Below are 23,563 nucleotides of genomic sequence, written 5' to 3'. Positions count from 1 at the left end.
CCTGCTTATTTCTCTGTTAGAGGACATGTTAGAGATTTAATTTTCTGAAATAGGTACATCACATATTTTTCACGTAAACGCGCTCGTACCTGACCAAGGGCTAACGATGGAACGTGACCTTATGTATCTCTTACCAGTGGCTAATTTACCTAATCAGTGCAGTTAATAAAACCATCACTTCCCCCCTCCCCCACAGACGCACCTCCACAATTCCTTCAGAAACTACCCCTTCCCCCCTCATTGCAACCGTCTTTAGGTTTTGGCGTGGCATAGTAGATGAGACACGTAACGCCGGAGGTCCCGATTTCAAATCCTCTTTCCTACAAATGACTGAGTTTTTGAGTCCTTGGAACTCTTCAATTCAACATCCGGTCGCTTTGGCAGTAAATAGGGGTTCTTGAATACGTATCTCTTAAACAAGTCTTGCAGCCAAGCCTTTCTCAAGTAGATTCATTTTAGGAAAGGGCTTCAGAGGACCTTTGTAATGCCCACATTATAAATACCCAATCAAAGAAGATCTTCGCACAATTAAGTTACCTTTTCGTGGCCGAAAAAATAAGTTTTAAAAATTAATCAACTCGGCAAAGTGTTGACTGAAGGAATTGAAACAGATAGAGGATCATAGAGTCACCTAATAACGCGATTTGGCCTATTTCATGGGAGTCTCATTGCGTGGGCAATTGAAACATAAGAATCTTTAATTAAAGAATCTGAGAACGTCACTTAAGGCAACAGGACTTTGCTTGTTGTCCTATATATGGCGTATGTCTGCTTTACTTGCGAATAGCAAAGCCTTTCTAAAGGCGTTTGTGACTTGACACACTGACGTCAAATAATTTAAAGAGGGAAGCAGCATTCGCTACCAGTTCCCTTTCACGTCGTCCGCGATGCCAATGTCTGGATTCTTGCTGCCTCAGGTCTAAATTATATTGTACAGCAGCGATAACGCCGAAGCGCACGCAATAACTCGCAAATGTTTCCTTGGTGGAGGGGTAGACCAGCTTTTTCTAGCATTGTGTGCACTCGCTGATTTAACCTTTTTCATAAACATCACAAATTCCTCCAAAATATGCCTGAACGGGCTTTTGGTTATGATTCCTCAAAAACTTTCAAATAATATGTGACCAAAATTGTCTTTGTATTTTATTTTACCAGGAAATTGTCGCTTCCTCAGGAAGCTGTTTTTGAGGTAAAAATATATGGATATACGCTAAAAGCGAAAGACGTTTTCCCACTTCTTATTGCTTTTATATATGCACGTGTAAATACTTAGTGTTCTGCTGATAATTAATTGCATTTTTATTTATATATATACATGTTAGCCTTGAAATTGAGACAGGCCGCTGAGCGGTCAAGATTTCTTTCTTTTTTAGCTTTATTTTTACAGTGAAATCCTTTTTAAATAATTTATTGACTCGAATTTGTAAGCTAAACAAAGCTTTTCTGTATTTAAGGTAAATATTGCGAAATTAGTTCAAAGCACTTTTTTTTGTCTTAACTTTACGTTTTCCGTCCACAAATAAACTTTCCATCTTCCTTAAAAAAACATCCTACGATGTCAAAGCTGAATGCATTTGTAAATATATCTAATGAATGTGGCCGGGAACTTGCCATTTATACACATTCGATTGCAAAGTGGTCAAGAAGAGTGTTGCAACTGAGGCATTCTAATCAAAGACTAAAAAAAGTGATAAAAAATGTTCTTTATACTCTTTTTTAAGTATTTTATCGAAAAAGGTTAATTTTGGACAATTTGCCTGATAATGGATTTCGGTGATTTAACTTTTCAATCCAAAGCATTTTCCAAAAACGACGAATATCCTAGTTAAACAAACGCTACTCATTTTTGTTGCTGTTGTTGTTGTTTTGTTTTTGATTTTTATCTTTGCCGTGCAATAGAAGCACAGGTTTTCGAGTCGAAGGTAAAAAATGGCGTGGAAACCCAAACGAAACCACGATGCTTATATGAAATTAGGATTTCTCACAAGAAATACAAGAGTGAATGATTAGGTACTTTAAAGGGGATATATCATGGGGTTTTTGGTATATTTTGTTAAAAATAATGAAATGAGACCTTCAATCAGCTGCCAAATAATTCTAGAATGACGAGAGGAAAGAAATCAGCCCAATTCTTAAAGGGAAAAACTCGTGATCTGTTCCAGCGCATTTTGGAAACGAAAATGCGAGAAAATCAAATACATTAGCGTAAGATGTTTCAAGTTTCCGGCAATCCATACCGGCCTACTCTGTCTCTGGCCAGAGGTACTAATCAACAGATTTATTAGTTTTATTACACTGGGGCGATGATTTATGACAAACTTGACAATTATTTCTTTATTGCTTTATTTCTGCTGACAGACAAATATTTTTGGCTTTTGAAATGACTGCATATTTGCGTGATACTTCCCCTTTAACTATAGATAAGTAAGAGGCAGAAGATTGGAGAACAAATTGTATGTTAAAAAATTAACAGTTCTTAATAAAGAAATTATTTTTGAAGAAAGTCAGAGATTTAGAGCTAGTGATCACAGAGCTAAGAGATTATGAATCTTTAGCAAAGAGTCGAAAAGAGCAACAGCGAAAAGATAAATTCGCTTGGGTTGAAATTTTAGTCTTCCCGGCCATCCTACAACTCCATGATATTTAACGTATAACTGCAGGTGCTTCATGCTCACATTCGTGATTAGCACCGACAGGAAAACGCAACTTTTATGGATTGTCAGGAAGTGTTTTTGGCGGCCAAATATGTGGATAGTTTATTTTAAGTGCTCGAAGCGATAATGGAATTGAACGAGACACGAACGTTTTGAAAAATCAGTAACAAAAATCCCCAGCTCTGTTTTGCACCGAAGAATTATTTTTAAGAACTTGAAGGAGAGTTTTCCTCTTTATTGTAACGTTGCCATTTAAAAAAAATGAATGTATTTTTTAAAGGTACATCTCTTTTTCGGAAATTAGACATTTAATTATAATTCCATAATTTTTATTTGTGCTCATGGACGTGGGTAAATCATACAACAGGAGGAAGTGTAATTAGACAATATTTGATTTTCACACCTGCAAAAGCAATGAATATACGTCAAGTTGGGTGAATTCTGGGTCTATAAATAAGCTTCAGGCCTACGGCTACAACTAACAGTTTTCATATTGCAGTAACATGGCCATAGCAAATTTCACTGAAAATGGAGGAGAAATGAAAAAAGAAGAGCTGTTCTGCTCAGCAGGTTACAATAGTTTTGAATACAACAGGGTAACAGGTCTTGCAGTTTCCGCGGTGAACATTTTTCTGTCTGTTACTGCGTTTCTGGGGAATACTCTGATCCTAGTCGCCCTTCACAAAGAGAATTCGCTTCATCCGCCGTCCAAACTCTTACTTCGCTGTCTGGCGATATCCGACCTCTGTGTTGGTCTTGTTTCGGAGCCCCTCGCTGTCATCTATTGGATGTCTACCATCTTCGAACATTGGAATTTCTGTCGCCACATATTTGTTTCACTTGTAGTGACAGGTTATATTTTGTGTGGAATGTCTTTGTTGATTATGACCGCAATAAGTGTGGACCGGCTTCTCGCCCTGTCGTTTGGACTCAAATACAGACAAGTTGTGACTTTGAGGCGAACTTACATGTTTTCAACTACGCTTTGTGTAATTTCTATCGTCTTTTCAACGATGTACGTGAAAAGTAATGAAATCGCTGTTAAGTACATTCAGATATTAACCACCGTATGTTTAACAACCTCTAGTGTTTCTTACACAAAAATTTTTCTGAAACTCCGTCAACGCCAAAACGAAGTTCAAGAGTTTGAATTGTCAAGCCAATCAAGTCAGCTCAACATAGCGCGATTCAGAAAGGCAGTTTCCAGTTCACTGTGGCTGCAGTTGACGTTAGTTGTTTGTTACTTACCAAACGGTCTGGTAACATTTTTGACGACCAAAAGTAGAATATCTCCATTTCTTTCTTTGGTCAACATAATTTCACTAACTTTTGTTTTCTTAAACTCGTCATTTAACCCGCTTCTTTACTATTGGAAAATGAGAAAAGTGAGGCAAGCTGTTAAGAAGAAAATCAAGCAACTTTGGTGCAGTTCGGCTTAACTGAAATTTGCAAAGTAGGCCTACAGTGTGAGGGGAGCAGCAATGGCGTAGTGGTACCCCACCCCGTGTGTTCCTGGTTCTTTCCTGGAGTTGACGACATAGGTTAAACTAATTTGGGTCGTTTTTGTTGGTTCTTGTCTTTGCTGCGATATTTTAGTCTTCTTCCCTCCACAAAGCAGGGAGGGGACAGGACCCCTCAGACCCTCCCCCTGCATTTGCCAATGCAAGTTGCTGTGGAAATATAACGGGACCAAGTAGTGGGTCACAAGCAACGAAAGAAAAAAATCACGTTGCAGTCATATTAGTATACTTTAATGTAAATATATAAAACATTTATTTTCGAACTGCGGATGAAAGGTCAAGTAGAAGAAAGATCCTCGCAGTTACTACGCAACTTAAGGAGTTGCGAAAAGAAAGCCTGAAATAAATTCAGGCTTGAACGGGATTCGACTGACCCATGACCTCTGCGATGCCGATGCAGTGCTCTACCAACTGAGCTATCAAGCCAACTGGGAGCTGGTCATATTATGAGTTCGTAATATACTACAAGTTCGGTCCACAATATTCGCATCTGTAATTACTAGCGAGAGGAAAGTGTCTGCAGAAATCGTTGGGGATAAACTGTGGGATGTAAAACTTTATTTTACGTGTACAAAGTTGATCGTGGAAGTCCAACATGCAGTTAAGATTGGAAATTTTTGAGTATTTTCAACATTAGACAAAGGCTTGAAATTAAGAAATTGGGAGCGGGATTTTCCTCCTTATTTTTATGTTTAGAAAAAAACAGGAAAGATTCATTACTCGACGTTTCGGGGTCATCGTGACTCCATTATCAAGAGACTAGTTTAAAAACATGCAAATAAGGAAAGGTACAAGAATAGCATTAATTAGGATGAACGACTTAAACAAACACCTTGGCGCGGATGGAATCCGTTTGCACGTTCAGTGTTGGCTTACGCATGCGAATATACAACATCTCTTTAACAAGGCAATCAAATTTGCCGCTACATTTCGCGATGACGTTGAAATGCTCGATCAAACGTTCAGGCATTTCACTATTGTGCTGGAGGTGGTAGTGTTTGTAGATAGAAGATGATTTTCTTTTGTGCCCTTCTACGCGCTCGTGTAAGTGACCACGTGTGTAGCCCACATACCCTGCATCACACAGGTTACATTTAAATTTCTGATAGGGTGACCGCTGGCCAGTTTCTAGAAACCCTTAACTGTACCCATCCCTCCCTCAAGTTTACCATGGAAGTCGAACGGGAAGGATCCCTTCCCTTTCTAGGAACTGAACTGCTTAACCGTGCACCAAAGATTGAGAGCAAGGTCTACATTAAAAGAACCAACACGGGTCTCCTTCTGCATTTCCTGAGTCATGTTGACATTAAGTACAAGCGCAGCCTAGTTAACACCATGGTTGATCGCGCTTATCGATTATCTTCTAACTTGTCTTTCTTCTCCGAGGAATGTGACCGCCTTAGAGGGGTTTTTCATAACTTGAAATACCCAAAGCCACTGGTTGAAACTACAATCAAGCGGTTCGTTGAGAGAAGGATTTCATCTGCAGAGCCCTGTCCATCACCAGACGTACCATCGGAGATTGTGGGATTAGTGTTACCCTTCAAGGACCAGTCGTCAGCTAATCATGTTAAACAACAACTGAACAGTCTAAGCTCGAAGTTAAGCGTGACTGTCCAACCAGTGTTCGTTAGCCCTAAGCTCGAGCAACAGCTTAAGCAACACGAAAATAACCCCCTATTGTTAACCAACAATGTATCGTTTATGAATTTAAATGTAACCTGTGTGATGCAGGGTATGTGGGCTATACACGTGGTCACTTACACGAGCGCGTAGAAGGGCACACAAGAAAATCATCTTCTATCTACAAACACTACCACCTCCAGCACAATAGTGAAATGCCTGAACGTTTGATCGAGCATTTCAACGTCATCGCGAAATGTAGCGGCAAATTTGATTGCCTTGTTAAAGAGATGTTGTATATTCGCATGCGTAAGCCAACACTGAACGTGCAAACGGATTCCATCCGCGCCAAGGTGTTTGTTTAAGCCCTTCATCCTAATTAATGCTATTCTTGTACCTTTCCTTATTTGCATGTTTTTAAACTAGTCTCTTGATAATGGAGTCACGATGACCCCGAAACGTCGAGTAATGAATCTTTCCTGGTTTTTTCTATGCCTTTGCTTTAGCAAATCCCTGCTGATCAAGTATTTTTATGTTAGAGATTTAATTTTCTGAAATAGGTTTATCTGATTTTTCGAGATGACACTAGTTTCCAATAATGTAGTCGTTTTTATTTGATTCATGGAATAATTAAATACACAGAAGTTGAACGTCATTTACGTGTAACAATATCGATTTTGTCTCTAACAAAAAGCAGCGATAAATATGTGGAGCTATGAATAAGCGAATGATCATCACAGTTATGTACGCAACATAGCAGCTGCGAAAAGAAAGCCTGAAAAAAAAATTCAGGCTTGAACGGGATTCAAACCCATGAACTCTGCGATACCGGTGCAGTGCTCTACCAATAGGCCATTTCCGAGTTGTGTAAACCTCATTATGGAAGCGAGGCTAAATGCAAAACTTTTCATATAAAAATTAGCTTTGTTTGCATATGAATGAAAACTATTTTTCATAATAAAAGCTTTGCACTTAGCCTCGCTTTCATAATAAGGTCCAATGGAACTCGGAGATGGCCTATTAAGCTATCATGCTAACTGGGAGCTGATCATTTTGTGAATTGATAATGTACCCGTAGAGGTGATGAGATGCGGGTGAATATATCAAATGCATGAATTTTCATACATTCACTTTCAATATGTAGAGCTGCTGGTGCAAATATGTACTTTGGACCCGTGAGTACAAAGTCAGATATTCAATGATATTAAACAGGACCATTTTTTTAATTAGAATATTTTGTTAGAGTTAGTATTTACAAGAAACAGTAACAATAAACTATACAAAGTACATATAGACAGTAGCGTTTTACAAGATATTCTGAAGTATATACGTAAGTTACAATAGATTTTATGTACGGTACATACGTATATTATCATACTTACAGGGGAAACAAAAAAACAAGTAAGGACAAAAATAACGTGTTTGAAGAAAAAAAATAATTACAAAAAAAATCCATATATTTCAGTGAATTTAGTAAGTTTGTTGTTTTGAATAGCAATTCCTCTTTGTATATTAACTTTTTCTATTAAGAGTGACAGAAAACTGTCGAAACATAGTTTTTCATCGTGTAAGCATTTGCAATATATGGAGAATTTTGCGAGAAGGAGTGTGTAGTTTAAAGCGTACATGTGCATCTGATTGTCAAAAATTCCATATAAAATCATGCTGTTTGATAATGTGATATTTTCCTTAGTTTTACTGGACCACCAGTTTTGAAATAAATTCCAAAAAGATAAAGTTAAAGAGCAGTGTAAGAACATGTGATCTAAAGAATGCCTGTCAGTGAGACATTGAGGGCATATGTCATTATCTGAAATTTTGGCTTTAAAAAGGCTAACTTTTGTTGGAAGAATATTATGAATGATCTTATATTGGAACATTGATATCTTTATGTCATTTTTTATCTGAAAGGGTAATTCATAAACTCTGTCTATGTTTGCTTGATTAAAACCGAGCCTTAAAATTTTGCTTTCAGCGGTGGGGGGGGGAAGGGTAAAAAAAGTGTTTTTTATCATAACGGAGTATACGTTTTTGGTAGAGATAATGTTTCTTTTGTTATCATTTTCCGACATTTGCCGGGGAGTTCTTTTTATTGCTAATTTCCGTTTAGTCGAAATAGAATTGATCAATCCAAAATATAAAGTAAACGGCGTTTCAAGATGTAATTTTTCGGAGAATTGATTAAAAGACAGGAAATTTCCGTCATTTTGAAGGTCTTCAATACGTAGAATATATTTTTTTCGAACCAATCTTTATAAAAACGCGTTTTACCTTCGATTTTTATGTTGCGGTTGTTCCAAATTATTTCATCGTGGGGAGATGTGTCGTTTTGAAAGGCCTGTTTTGTGCTTTGCCACTGTTTCAAGACTTCACGATAAAAGCTTGGGAGGTGGTTCATTTGCAGAGAATTGACGTTAAATAGGACCATATGGTAACAACGAAACTGTTGAAATACTGCTTTCATGTTAAGCAGATTAAACTGGTGACACACACCATCATTTTACAAACCTTGTATGCGCAGTGTCAGTAAACAGTTTCTGTCCATTGCGTTTTAGAAAGATACTCTGATCCTAGTCGACCCTCACAAGTATTCTTCACTTCATCCACGCTCTCGCTTCATTCTCCAGTGTTGAATAATATGAACCCCAGAGTCAAACTTTGATGACGTTTCGTGCATGATATACATAAATCTGACTTCTGAATGAGACTAATATACAATATACTCTGGTATATTGTGCCCTGAAAGAATTTTACACTTGGTGTGTTAACAACCGCCTCACTCCACATCCTGGCAAGTGCGATGTAATGTTACTCTCCAAAGCTCGGCATATTGGTCCGCTGCCTTCCATTTATATTGGCAAGTCCATTATTGAAGACAAGGCTACGGCCAGGCTTCTGGGTGTTACCTTGGATCAAAACATGAGCTGGATACCTGATCTGAAAGAAGTCATTAAAAACTTTGCAACCAAATTGAGCCTCCTGAAGAAATCCAAGTTTCTACACAGTCAAACTTTGATAATGTTTCGTGCATGGTATACGTAGATCTGACTGGTAAATGAGAGATCCCTTTTTGGAAATTCAAATCATAATCTCCCTAACATTAGCACCGTTTACCAAAAACAATCTTTATCTAGCTCGAACGACGTTCCTGATAGTGTGTCCATTTCATCAATGGCTGATCTAGAGGAGGTGTCCCACCCCACCCCACTTATTTTTTAGACCAAAACCGAGGCTCGCACGTGGGGTCGAGGCGCCGAGATATTTCTTTTCATGAAGAGAAACGAGTCACGTGATCGAGAGCGGGCCTCCCATTTACCTGAAGGTCTGCATGCGCCACGGCTTTCAACAATAGTGAACGGGAGTCCAGTTTCCCGCGTTCAATTTGTTATTTCCTTGAGCGGTGCAACCATATGCTGACAGATTCCCAAGCCATTCCTAACAACTTAGGGCATTCACTTCTTTAATTGAAAACTTCACTGCCATTTTTACACCAGAAGTAGAAATTAATATGTGTATATATTTATTTTAATGTATATAACATACGTCGCATCATTTATTTTGTTCTGTTAATTGACTTTATTATTATATTTTATGTCACTGAAGAAATTGTGAGCCAATTTTAACTGCTCTTCAAATTGTACTAGACCAAATTTATAAATTGAATGCCTTTTTTTTATTCAGAAAGGTAGGTACGGTAGGTAGGTAGATATGTGAAATTTTGTCCGCTACGTTAAGCAAAGGCATGATTAACGTGTGTATGACAATTTACCAATTCACAACAATCAATGTTTGTTCGTCGAAAAAGCCAATATCCGTCAGTTTCTAAAATCTCAGTTTTTAATGAGAATGTTTGGTTAGATACAAAAAAAAAAAGTACATTTGTTAAAACGAGAAACATTCATGTCTGAGTCACATAAAGGAGATCGATCTGTTTTCTACCAGAAGTTTTTTTTTAATATATATTTGAAGAAGCTCTTTACCCTTAAGCTCAGAGCAACAGCAAAGGGAAAAAAAATCTTTATGTGCAAAATTCTCCTCGGATATCTTGCATCTGTGTTAACATAACTACAAGTGTTCTCTTTGTCACAGTCGTAATTAACGATGACGAGAAGATGGGCGCACAAAAGATGCAGAAATTTGTTTGCGGATGTTAAACATGAAAAGTTTATTTTAACATTAAGTAAGAAATTCATGAATGTAATCAAAATTAAGCAGGAAAATGATTTTCAGGGGCTATTTTTGCAGCTCTCACGTCTCACACGATTGGCTTACAACCCTTCTAGAAAACCGAATAGAACAAACAACAGAAAAATACCGCCAACCCTAAAAAAAATTAGCAGTTGCTACACAATTAAAACAATTACAAGCTTACGAGAGCAGCTAGACTATTGATATTATCGGCTATCGCGCAAGAAATTTCTTGAAAAACGGAAGAAGGGATTTTAATAAAAAAAATAAATTTTCTGCAATTGTTTTCTTTTAATAATGTGTCAAATAATCCTCTCGTTCTTATTTGACTTCATGAAACAGACAAAATACACAGCCGGATGAAAGCGCTAACAGTATTGATTTTGTCACATAAAAAAGCGATAATCTACGTGCTGCTGGGCGGATACTGAATTATAATATGTAGGTTTAAGGTCTTTGAATGCAACTCAGTACAGATATTCGGCATTTGACAGGAACATGGCGATTGTAAATAGACAGTTGACAAACCTTGTAGTGTCTTTGGACATTTTTCTGTTCATTACTACATTTCTGGGGAACGTTCTGATACTAGACGTCTAGCTGGGTGAATCACTTCTGGATGTATAAATGAGCTTCAGGCCTACGACTACAACTACCAGTATTTACATTGCAGTAATTAACATGGCGATAGCAAATTTCACTGAAAATGGAGGAGAAATGAAAAATGAAGAGCTGTTCTGCGCAGCAGGTTACAATAGTTTTGAGTACAGTAGGGTAACAGGCCTGGCGGTTTCTGCGGTGAACATTTTTCTGTCTGTTACGGCATTCCTGGGGAATTCTCTGATCCTGGTCGCCCTTCACAAAGAGAATTCGCTTCATCCGCCGTCCAAACTCTTACTTCGCTGTCTGGCGATATCCGTCCTCTGCGTTGGTCTTGTTTCGGCGCCCCTCGCTGTCATCTATTGGATGTCTACCATCTTCGAACGTTGGAATTTCTGTCGCCAAATATTTGTTTCACTTGTAGTAACAAGTTATATTTTGTGTGGAATGTCTTTGTCGATTATGACCGCAATAAGTGTGGACCGGCTTCTCGCCTTGTCTTTGGAACTCAAATACAGACAAGTTGTGACTTTGAGGCGAACTTACACGTTTTTAACTACGATTTGTGTAATTTCTATCGTCTTTTCAACGATGTACGTGAAAAGTAATGAAATTGCTGCTAGGTACATTCAGATATTGACCACGGTATGTTTAACAACCTCAAGCGTTTCTTTCACAAAAATTTTTCTGAAACTCCGTCAACGCCAAAATGAAGTTCAAGAGTTTAAATTGCCACGTCAATCAAACCAGCTCAACATAGCGCGATACAGAAAGGCAGTTTCCAGTGCACTATGGCTGCAGTTGACGTTAGTTGTTTGTTACTTACCAAACGGTCTGGTAGCATTTTTGACGTCCAAATGTAGAATATCTCCATTTCTTTCTCTCGTCAACAAAATTGGTCTGACTTTTGTTTTCTTAAACTCGTCATTAAACCCGCTTCTTTACTGTTGGAAGATGAGAGAACTGAGGCAAGCTGTTAAGAAGACAATCAAGCAACTTTGGTGTAGTCCGGCTTAACTGAAATTTTCAAAGTACGCCTACAGTGTGAGGGGAGCAGGAATGGCGTAGTGGTGCCCCACCCCGTGTGTTCCTGGTTCTTTCCCGGAGTTGACGCCATAGGTTAAATATCTAGGTCGTTTTTGTTCGTTCTTGTCTTCGCTCCGATGGTTCAGTTTTCCATTTTTTTAGTCATGTTTTTTTGTAATTTCTATCGTCTTTTCAACGATGTACGTGAAAAGTAATGAAATTTTTTTGAAACTCCGTCAACGCCAAACTGCTGTTGAAGAGTTTGAAGTTCCAAGCCAATCAAGTCAGCTGAACATTGCGCGATACAGAGAGGCAGTGTCCTGTGCATTGTGGCTGCAATTTACATTAGTTGTTTGTTACCTACCCAATTGTGTGTTCATAATTGTGTCGACTGCAAGTGCACGGCCATATCCCTCTCTTCTTATCAAATTTACTTACACTTTAGTTTTCCTAAACTCGTCATTAAACCCGCGTCTTTACTGCTGGAAGATGAGAGAGGTGAGGCAAGCTGTAAAGAGTATTATCAAGCAACTATGGTGCTGTTCGGCTTAACTGAAAGATTCAAAGAAGGCCAACAGTTTTGGATGAGCTGGGATGGCGCATTTCTATTTATTGATACATTTAATCTATTTAAAAATTTCATAAACACTTACTGATGAAATAATGAAGATTTCTTTTTAAATATTTAAAGCTGAGATCCTGCTTATTTTTTTTTATGTTAGAGGACATGTTAGAGATTTAATTTTCTGAAATAGGTACATCACATATTTTTCGCCTCAACGCACCCCTACCTGACCAAGGGCTAACGATGGAACGTGACCTTATGTATCTCTTAACAGTGGCTAACTTACCTAATCAGAGCAGTTAATAAAACCATCACTTCCCCCCTCCCCCACAGACGCACCTCCACAATTTCTTCAGAAACTACCCCTTCCCCCCTCATTCCAACCGTCTTTAGGTTTTGGCGTGGCATAGCAGATGAGACACGTAACACCGGAGGTCCCGATTTCAAATCCTCTTTCCTACCAATGACTGACTTTTTGAGTCCTTGGAACTCTTCAATTCAACATTCAGTCGCTTTGGCAGTAAATAGGGGTTCTTGAATATGTATCTCTTCAACAAGTCTTGCAGCCAAGCCTTTCTCAAGTAGATTCATTTTAGGAAAGGGCCTTAGAGGACCTTTGTAATGCCCACATTATAAATACCCAATCAAAGAAGATCAGTCGCACAATTAAATCGTCATACGTGTTACCTTTTCGTGGCCGAAAAAATAAGTTTTAAAAATTAATCAACTCGGGAAAGTGTTGACTGAAGGAATTAAAACAGATAGAGGATCATAGAGGCTCCTAATAACGTGATTTGGCCTATTTCATGGGGGTCTCATTGCATGGGAAATTGAAACATAAGAATCTTTAATTAAAGAATCTAAGAACGTCACTTAAGGCAACAGGACTTTGCTTGTTGTCCTATATATGGCGTATTTCTGCTTTACTTGCGAATAGCAAAGCCTTTCTATAGGCGTTTGTGACTTGACACACTGACGTCAAATAATTTAAAGGGGGAAACAGCATTCGCTACCAGTTCCCTTTCACGTCGTCCGCGATGCCAATGTCTGGATTCTTGCTTCCTCAGGTCTAAATTATATTGTACAGCAGCGATAACGCCGAAGCGCACGCAATAACTCGCAAATGTTTTCCTTGGGGGAGGGGGAGACCAGCTTTTTCTGGCATTGTGTTCACTCGCTGATTTAACCTTTTTCATAAAAATCACAAATTTCTCCAAAATATGCCTGAACAGGCTTTTGGTTATGTTTCCTCAAAAACTTTCAAATAATATGTGACCAAAATTGTGTTTGTGCCTTATTTTACCAGGAAATTGTCGCTTCCTCAGGAAGCTGTTTTTGAGGTAAAAATATATGGATATACGCTAAAAGCGAAAGACCTTTTCATACTTCTTATTGCTTTTATATATGCACGTGTAAATACTTAGTGTTCTGCTGATAATTAATTGCATTTTTATTTATATATATACATGTTAGCCTTGAAATTGAGATAGGCCGCTGAGCGGTCAAGATTTCTTTCTTTTTTAGCTTTATTTTTACAGTGAAATCCTTTTTAAATAATTTATTGACTCGAATTTGTAAGCTAAACAAAGCTTTTCTGTATTTAAGGTCAATATTGCGAAATTAGTGCAAAGCACTTTTTTTTGTGTTAACTTTACGTTTTCCGTCCACAAATAAACTTTCCATCTTCCGTAAAAAAACATCCTACGATGTCAAAGCTGAATGCATTTGTAAATATATCTAATGAATGTGGCTGGGAACTTGCCATTTATACAAATTCGATTGCAAAGTGGTCAAGAAGAGTGTTGCAACTGAGGCATTCTAATCAAACACTAAAAATAATGATTAAAAATGTTCTTTATACTCCTTTTTAAGTATTTTATCGAAAAAGATTAATTTTGAACAATTTGCCTGATAATGGATTTCGGTGACTCAACTTTTCCATCTAAAGCATTTTCCAAAAACGACGAATATCCTAGTTAAACAAACGCTACTCATTTTTGTTGTTGTTGTTGTTGTTTTGTTTTTGATTTTTATCTTTGCCGTGCTGCAAACGTAACAAAATACAATACAAGCACAGATTTTCAGTCGAAGGTAAAAAATGGCGTGGAAACCCAAACGAAACCACGATGCTTATATGAAATTAGGATTTCTCACAAGAAATACAAGAGTGAATGATTAGGTACTTTAAAGGGGAAGTATCATGGGGTTTTTGGTATATTTTGTTAAAAATAATGAAATGAGACCTTCAATGAGCTGCCAAATAATTCTAGAATGACGAGAAGAAAGAAATCAGCCCAATTCTTAAAAGGAAAAACTCGTGATCTGTTCTAGCGCATTTTGGAAACGAAAATGCGAGAAAATGAAATACATTAGCCTAACATGTTTCAAGTTTCCGGCAATTCACACCGGCCTACTCTGTCTCTGGCCAGAGGTACTAATCGACAGATTTATTAGTTTTATTACACTGGGGCGATGATTTATGACAAACTTGACAATTATTTCTTTATTTCTTTGTATCTGCTGACAGACAAACATTTTTGGCTTTTGAAATGACTGCAAATTTGCGTGATACTTCCCCTTTAACTATGAATAAGTAAGAGGCAGAAGATTGGAGAACAAATTGTATGTTAAAAAATTAACAGTTCTTAATAAAAAAAATTATTTTTGAAGAAAGTCAGAGATTTAGAGCTAGTGATCACAGAGCTAAGAGATTATGAATCTTTAGCAAAGAGTCGAAAAGAGCAACAGCGAAAAGATAAATTCGCTTGGGTTGAAATTTTAGTCTTCTCGGCCATCCTACGACTCCATGATATTTAACGTATAACTGCAGGTGCTTCATGCTCACATTCGTGATTAGCACCGACAGGAAAACGCAACTTTTATGGATTGTCAGGAAGTGTTTTTGGCGCCAAATATGTGGATAGTTTATTCTAAGTGCCCGAAGCGATAATGGAATTGAACGAGACACGAACGTTTTGAAAAATCAGTAACAAAAATCCCCAGCTCTGTTTTGCACCGAAGAATTACTTTTAAGAACTTGAAGGAGAGTTTTCCTCTTTATTGTAACGTTGCCATTTAAAAAAAATGAATGTATTTTTAAAAGGTACATCTCTTTTTCGGAAATTAGACATTTAATTATAATTCCATAATTTTTATTTGTGCTCATGGACGTCGGTAAATCAAAGAACAGGAGGAAGTGTAATTAAACAATATTTGATTTTTACACCTGCAAAAGCAATGAATATACGTCAAGTTGGGTGAATTCTGGTTCTATAAATAAGCTTCAGGCCTACGGCTACAACTAAAAGTACTCATATTGCAGTAACATGGCCATAGCAAATTTCACTGAAAATGGAGGAGAAATGAAAAAAGAAGAGCTGTTCTGCTCAGCAGGTTACAATAGTTTTGAATACAACAGGGTAACAGGCCTTGCGGTTTCCGCGGTGAACATTTTTCTGTCTGTTACTGCATTTCTGGGGAATACTCTGATCCTAGTCGCCCTTCACAAAGAGAATTCGCTTCATCCGCCGTCCAAACTCTTACTTCGCTGTCTGGCGATATCCGACCTCTGTGTTGGTCTTGTTTCGGAGCCCATCGCTGTCATCTTTTGGATGTCTACCATCTTCGAACATTGGAATTTCTGTCGCCACATATTTGTTTCACTTGTAGTAACAGGTTATATTTTGTGTGGAATGTCTTTGTTGATTATGACCGCAATAAGTGTGGACCGGCTTCTCGCCCTGTCGTTGGGACTCAAATACAGACAAGTTGTGACTTTGAGGCGAACTTACATGTTTTTAACTACGCTATGTGTAATTTCTATCGTCTTTTCCACGATGTACGTTAAAAGTAATGAAATCGCTGTTAAGTACAGTCAGATATTGACCGGCGTATGTTTAACAACCTCTAGTGTTTCTTACACAAAAATTTTTCTGAAACTCCGTCAACGCCAAAATGAAGTTCAAGAGTTTGAATTGTCAAGCCAGTCAAGTCAGCTCAACATAGCGCGATTCAGAAAGGCAGTTTCCAGTTCACTGTGGCTGCAATTGACATTAGTTCTTTGTTACCTACCAAATGGTGTGTTCTTAATTGTGTCGTCTGCAAGTGCACGGCCATATCCCTCTCTTGGTATCGTCAGCAAATTTACTTTCACTTTAGTTTTCCTAAACTCGTCATTAAACCCGCTTCTTTACTGCTGGAAGATGAGAGAGGTGAGACAAGCTGTAAAAAGTATTATCAAGCAACTATGGTGCTGATCGGCTTAACTGAAAAATTCAAAGTAGGCCAACAGTTTTGGGGGAGCTAGGATGGCGCAGTGAGACTCTGCTTATTCCTATGTTAGAGGACATGTTAGAGATTTAATTTTCTGAAATAGGACCATCCCATATTTTTCACCTTAACGCGCACTTACCTGACCAAGGGCTAACGCTGAAACGTCAGCTTATGTATGTCTTACCAGTGGCTAATTTACCTCACCTGTGTAGTAAAAAAAAGAAAAAAGAAAAACCATTACGTCCACCCACCCCCCACAGACGTAGTCCGACAGTTTCTTTATAAACTACCCACCGCTCTCCCCTTTCCAACCGTCTTTATGTTTTGACGTGTGGCATAGTACATGACACACTTGGACCTGTAACGCTGGAGGCCCAGCTTTCAAATCCTCTTTCCTACCACTGACCTAGATTTTAAGCCTTTAGAACTCCAGCCAGCTGTTTCTAGCATTGCGTGCACTCGCTGATTTCACTTATTTCACCAAAAAAGGCCTTCAAAATATGTCTGAACGGGCTTTTGGTTATGCTCCCTCAAAAACTTTCAGATGATATGTGCCAAAAAATTGTTTTTGTAGCTTTTTTTACCAGGAACTAATCACTTCCTTTGAAATCTGTTTTACCGATGACAAATATATGTACGCTAAAAGCGAATGACTTTTTCATATATTTCTTATTGCTTCTATATATGCACGTGTAAGTACTAAGTGTTCTGCTCACAATTAATTGCATTTTGCCATGAAATTGAGAATAGCCCCTGAGCGGTCGAGACGTGTTTCAGTTTTAGCGTTTATTTTTTACAGTGAAATCCTTTTCAAATAATTTATTGACTCGAATTTGTAAGCTAAACAAAGCTTTTCTGTATTTAAAGTAAATATTGTGAAATTAGTGGAAAAGCACTTTTTTTTTTGTCATGACTTTAGGTTTTACGTCCGCCAAGAAACTTTCCATCTTCCGTAAAAAACATTCTGCGATGTCAAGGCTGAATGCACTTGTAAATATCTCTAATGAATGTGGCCGGGAACTTGACATTTATACAAATTCGATTGGAAAGTGGTCAAGAAGAATGTTGCAACTGTAGCATTCTAATCAAAGACTTGAGCTAAAAAATTGTTCTTTATACTCTTTTTTAAGTATTTTATTGAAAAAGATTAATTTTGAACAATTTGCCTTGTAAGGGCTTTCTGTGACTGAACTTTTCCAGCTAAAGCGTTTTCCAAAACGATGAATATCCCAGATAAACAAACACTACTAATTTTTTTGCTGTTTTCTTTTTGGTTTTTATCTTTGCCATGCTGAATACATTACAAAATGCAATGCAAGCATTGATTTTCGAGTCGAAGGTAAAAAATGGCGTGAAAACTTAAACGAAATCACGAGGTTTATGCGAAATTAGGTTTCCTCACAAAATACAAGATTGAATGATCAGCTGCTTTAACTATGGATGAAGAAAAGGCAGAAGGTCGAAGAAAAAATTGGATGTTAAAAAGTTAATAGTCCTTAATTACGAAACTATTTTTTAGGACGCCAGAGATGTAGAGCTGGCAATCTCAGAACTAAGAGATTATGAATCTATAGCAGAGATTTGAAAAGAGAAAGAGCGAAAAGATAAATTCACTTGGGTTGCAATTTTAGTCTTCTCGGCCATCTTACAACTCCATTATATTTAACGGATAACTGCAGGTGCTTGATGCTCACATTCGTGATTAGCACAACTTGTATGGACTGGCAGAAAGTGTTTTTGGCGGCCAAAAGAGTGGATAGTTTATATTAAGTGCCCGAAGTGATAATAGAATTGAACGAGACACGAACATTTTGAAAAATCAGTCACAAGAATCCCCAGCTCTGTTTTGCACAAAAGAATTATTTTAATTTAAGAATAAGAGGCAGGGTTTTCTTCTTTATTGCTACGTTGCTATGTGAAAAAAAAAAATGAATATATTTTGCAAAAAGGTACACCTTATTTGAGGAAATTTGACACTTAATTAAAATTCCATAATTTTTATTGATGTTGATGGACGTGGGTAAATTATACAACAGAAGGAAGTGTAACAAGACAACATTGGATTTTAACACCTGCAAAAGCAATGATTATAAGTCAAGCTGGTTGAATTCTGGGTCTATAAATAAGCTTCAGGTCTACGACTACAACAACCGGTATTCATATTGCAGTGACATGGCGATAGCAAATATCACTGAAAATGGAAGAGAAATGAAATATGAAGAGCTGTTCTGCTCGGCAGATTTAAATAGTGACGCAGACAACAGGTTAAGAAGCCTTGCAGTTTCCGCGGTGAACATTTTTCTGTCTGTTACTGCATTTCTGGGGAATACCCTGATCCTACTCGCCCTTCACAAAGAGGAGCGACCAAACTCGGTCCAAACTCTTGTTTCGCTGTCTGGCGATATCCGACCTCTGTGTTGGTCTTGTTTCGGTGCCCCTCGCTGTCATCTTTTGGATGTCTACCATCTTCGAACGTTGGAATTTTTGTGGAATGTCTTTGTTGATTATGACCGCAATAAGTGTGGACCGGCTTCTCGCCCTGTCGTTGAGACTTGAATACAGACAAGTTGTGACTTTGAGGCGAACTTACATGTTTTTAACTACGTTTTGTGTAATTTCTATCGTCTTTTCAACGATGTACGTGAAAAGTAATGAAATCGCTGTTAAGTACAGTCAGATATTGACCACGGTATGTTTAACAACCTCAAGCGTTTCTTACACAAAAATTTTTCGGAAACTCCGTCAACGCCAAAATGAAGTTCAAGAGTTTGAATTGTCAAGCCAATCAAGTCAGCTCAAAATAGCGCGATACAGAAAGGCAGTTTCCTGTGCACTGTGGCTGCAGTTGACGTTAGTTGTTTGTTACCTACCAAACGGTCTGGTAACATTTTTGACGACCAAAAGTAGAATATCTCCATTTCTTTCTCTGGTCAACAAAATTTCACTAACTTTTGTTATCTTAAACTCGTCATTAAACCCGCTTCTTTACTATTGGAAAATGAGAGAAGGGAGGCAAGCGGTTAAGAAGAAAATCAAGCAACTTTGGTGCAGTTCGGCTTAACTGAAATTTGCAAAGTAGGCCTACAGTGTGAGGGGAGCAGCAATGGCGTAGTGGTACCCCACCCCGTGTGTTCCTGGTTCTTTCCCGGAGTTGACGACATAGGTTAAACTGATCTGGGTCGTTTTCGTTGGTTCTTGTCCTTGCTGCGATATTTTAGTTTTCTTCCCTCCACAAAGCAGGGAGGGGACAGGACCCCTCAGACCCTCCCCCTGCATTTGCCAATGCAAGTTGCTGTGGAAATATAACGGGACAAGTAGTGGGTCACAAGCAACGAAAGAAAAAAATCACGTTGCAGTCATATTAGTATACTTTAATGTAAATATATAAAACATTTATTTTCGAACTGCGGATGAAAGGTCAAGTAGAAGAAAGATCCTCGCAGTTACTACGCAACTTAAGGAGTTGCGAAAAGAAAGCCTGAAATAAATTCAGGCTTGAACGGGATTCGACTGACCCATGACCTCTGCGATGCAGGTGCAGTGCTCTACCAATTGAGCTATCAACCCAACTGGAGCTAGTCATATTGTGAGTTCGTAATATACTACAAGTTCGGTCCACAATATTCGCATCTGTAATTACTAACGACAGGAAAGTGTCTGCAGAAATCGTTGGGGATAAACTGTGGGATGTAAAACTTTATTTTGCGTGTACAAAGTTGATCATGGAAGTCCAACATGCAGTTAACATTGGAAATTTATGAGTATTTTCAACATTAGACAAAGGATTGAAATTTAGAAATTGGGAGCGGGATTTTCCTCGTTATTCTAGTGTTAGAGATTTGTGTTAGAAATAGGTTTATCTGATTTTTCGAAATGACACTAGTTTTCAACAATGTAGTCCTTTTTATGTGACTTCATGGAAGAATTAAATACACAGAGGTTGGACGTCATTTACGTGTAACAATATCGATTTTGTCTCCAACAAAAAGCAGCGATAATATGTGGAGCTATGTATAAGCGAATGATTACCACAGTTATGTACGCAAAATAGCAGCTGCGGAAAGAAACCCTGAAAAAAAAATCAGGCTTGAACGGGATTCAAACCCTTTGACCTCTGCGATACCGGTTCAGTGCTCTACCAATAGGCCTTTTCTGAGTTATGTGAGCCTCATTATGAAAGCGAGGCTAAATGCAAAACTTTTCATATGAAAATTAGTTTTGTTTGCATATGAACGAAAACTGTTTTACATAATAAAAGCTTTATACGTAGCTTTGCTTTCATAATGAGGTCCAAAGCAACTCAGAAATGGCCTATTAAGCTATCAAGCCAACTGGGAGCTGATCATTATGTGAATTCGTAATGTACCCGTAGAGGTGATGAGATGAGGGTGAATATATCAAATGCATGAATTTTCATACATTCACTTTCAATATGTGGAGCTGCTGGTGCAAATATACTTTGGACCTGTGACTGCAAAGTCAGATATTCAATGATATTAAACAGGACCATATGGTAACAAAGAAAGTGCTGAAATACTGGTTTCCTGCTAAGCAGATTAAACTGGTGACACATACACGAGGGTCCTCAATAGGTTTTTCGGGATCCGGGATTTGGCTTTTTGAAAGGTCGGGATTCGGGATTTTAGGGGAAAAGAGCGGCGACATTCGGAATTAGAACTAGTGACGGGACGCGGGATTTGACGCTTTTGCGAATCGGGATGCGGGAAATGTTACACTAAAGAAACGAGATCCGGGAAGTCCGGTGTGGAAAATGTTCAATGAAAATCTGGTTGTCACCGTGCTGAAGAGAAAAGAAATTCATTACGGATCCTATGTCTTTACAGATAAAATTTCGTCAGTGCTTTCTGAGACCTTGCAGTTAACTTGAGCTGATAAGCCTAAACAAATGCCACAGATCTAGCGTACACAACGGCATAAAGGAACTAATTCAAACGGCTCCGAATGATAAGAAATTCTCCATTCGCTAAATTTGAGTAGTTTCCTTAATGATCAAAATCAAAAGGTCGACAGAGAGATCTCATCACATTTTGATCGAAAGGGTAAATCTCTAAAACGTACTCAGAAAATTAAGCACTTAATTCAGAAGTGTAAGGTACATTAAGCAACCAGCGGGAGTCGCATTTGGCCTGTCATCTTTTCAAATATCGGTTGCAGTCCCACGTTGTGGTACGTGAGTAGCAATGCTCTTCAGACTTCGATGGCCATTATCCCTGACTGAAAAGTTTTCCAAGGATCAACCTGATTAGGAAAGCAGCCCTCACCATTCAATTGAGAGAAAAAGAAAAGGAAAAAGAACAAGCTCTAAAATAAATTGCAAACTGACTTATTGACTGACGTGATTCGCGGGAAACTTTGTTAACGTCTTAAATGAACGATGTCGTCGTTATGGTGGAAAGAAATAGAAGAAATAATCTTACAGCTAATTTCTCGGTGACCAAAGACCAGTGCTCAGATTTGCAGTGGGAATTTACATCCAACTGAAAATGCCTTTTGTCGTGGACGTAAGGGGCTTGACAAAAATTATGAACTAGCCGGGATCGGGATATGGCTAAAACATCAGTCGGGATTACGGGATTGAGGAAACATTTTGTCTGGAATGGCGGGATTGAAGAACCGTTTGGGAACCTTCATACACCATCATTTGACAATTCTTGCATGCGCAGTGTCAGTAAACAGTTTCTGCCCACTGCCTTTTAAAAAGTTACTCTGATCGTAGTCGCTCCTCACAAGTATTCTTCCCTTTATCCAAGCTCTCGCTTCATTCTCCAGTGTTGAATAACATGAACCCCAGGGTTAAACTTTGATAATGTTTCGTGCATGGTATGCGTAGATCTGACTGGTGAATGAGAGACCCTTGAGATTCCCTCCCTAACATTCGCCCATTTTACCAAAAACAATCTTTATCTAGCCCGAACGACGTTCCTGATAGTTTGTCCATTTCATCAATGGCTAATCTAGGGGAGGGGTCCCACCCCCCTTATTTTTTAGACCAAAACCGAGGCTGGTTCGTAGGGTCGAGGCGCCGAGATATTTCTTTTCATGAAGAGGCGCGTTTAACGTGATCGAGAGTGGGCCTCTCATTTACCTGAAGGTCTGAATCAACAATACAATACAATACCCTTCATTTTACGTGGTAAATGTTTTTAGCTAATCAGCTGCTTTACAGACATACCACGACAAAAAAAATAAAAAAATAGAAATAAAAATGATAATAAAAAGAGAGAATGGCTTAAAAATGTATGTACAGTTAAAAAATTAGTAAAACTAAGAGTGGATCACAAGATCATTACATAATGATATTACAACTGAGCAATGTGCCACTGCTTTGACCCAAAGTGAACAGGAGTCCAGTTTCCCGCGTCAAACATGCTGACAGATTCCCAAGCCATTCCTAACCACTTAGGGCATTAACTTCTTTAATTAAAAACTTCAGTGCCACTTTTACACCAGAAGTAGAAATTAATATTTGTATATATTTATTTTAATGTATATAACATATGTCGCATCATTTATTTAGTTCTGTTAATTGACTTTATTATTATATTTTATGTCACTGAAGAAATTCTGAGCCAATTTTAACTGCTCTTCAAATTCTACTAAGACCAAATTTATAATTTATTCCGAAAGGTAGGTACGGTAGATGGATATGTGAAATTTTGTCCGCTTTGTTAAGCAAGGGCATGATTAACGTGTGTATGACAATTTACCAATTCACAACAATCAATGTTTGTTCGTCGAAAAGGCCAACATCCGTCAGCGTGTAAAATCTCAGTCAGTTTTTAATGAGAATGTTTGGTTAGATACAGAGAAAGTACATTTGTTAAAACGAGAAACATTCATGTCTGACTCACATAAAGGAGATCGATCTATTGTCTACCAGAAGTGTTTCTTTTTTTATTTTTTTTGAAATATATATTTGAAGCAATGCTTTACCCTTAAGCTGCGAGCAACAGCAAAATAAAAAAAAATCCTCATGTGCAAAACTCATCTCGGCAATCTTGCATCTGTGTTAACATAACTACAAGTGTTTTCTTCTCACTGTCGTAATTAGCGATGACAAAAAGATGGGCGCACAAAAGCTGCACAGATTTGTC

The 23,563-nt window shown here is 38.1% G+C and overlaps 2 protein-coding genes and 1 pseudogene across 2 annotated transcripts; all 3 read left to right on the top strand.

Moving 5' to 3' along the window:
• The first annotated feature begins 3,157 nt into the window (after positions 1-3,157).
• LOC146487233 (melanocyte-stimulating hormone receptor-like) lies at positions 3,158-4,093 on the top strand. The gene has a single exon (XM_085084386.1). It carries the CDS (start codon positions 3,158-3,160, stop codon positions 4,091-4,093), a length of 936 nt encoding a protein of 311 aa, XP_084940512.1.
• A 495-nt stretch (positions 4,094-4,588) lies between these two features.
• LOC146487232 (uncharacterized) lies at positions 4,589-6,358 on the top strand (annotated as a pseudogene).
• Positions 6,359-15,502: 9,144 nt separating this feature from the next.
• Positions 15,503-16,432, top strand: LOC146487231 (melanocyte-stimulating hormone receptor-like). Its single transcript, XM_085084377.1, has one exon. The coding sequence runs from the start codon at positions 15,503-15,505 to the stop codon at positions 16,430-16,432; it is 930 nt and encodes a 309-aa protein (XP_084940503.1).
• Positions 16,433-23,563: the final 7,131 nt, after the last annotated feature.

The sequence above is a fragment of the Pavona decussata genome, unplaced genomic scaffold (genome assembly GCF_977016875.1).
Source record: "Pavona decussata unplaced genomic scaffold, jaPavDecu1.1 SCAFFOLD_16, whole genome shotgun sequence".
Classification (NCBI taxonomy): Eukaryota; Metazoa; Cnidaria; class Anthozoa; order Scleractinia; family Agariciidae; genus Pavona; species Pavona decussata.
This window is presented reverse-complemented; position numbering and strand designations above follow the sequence as displayed.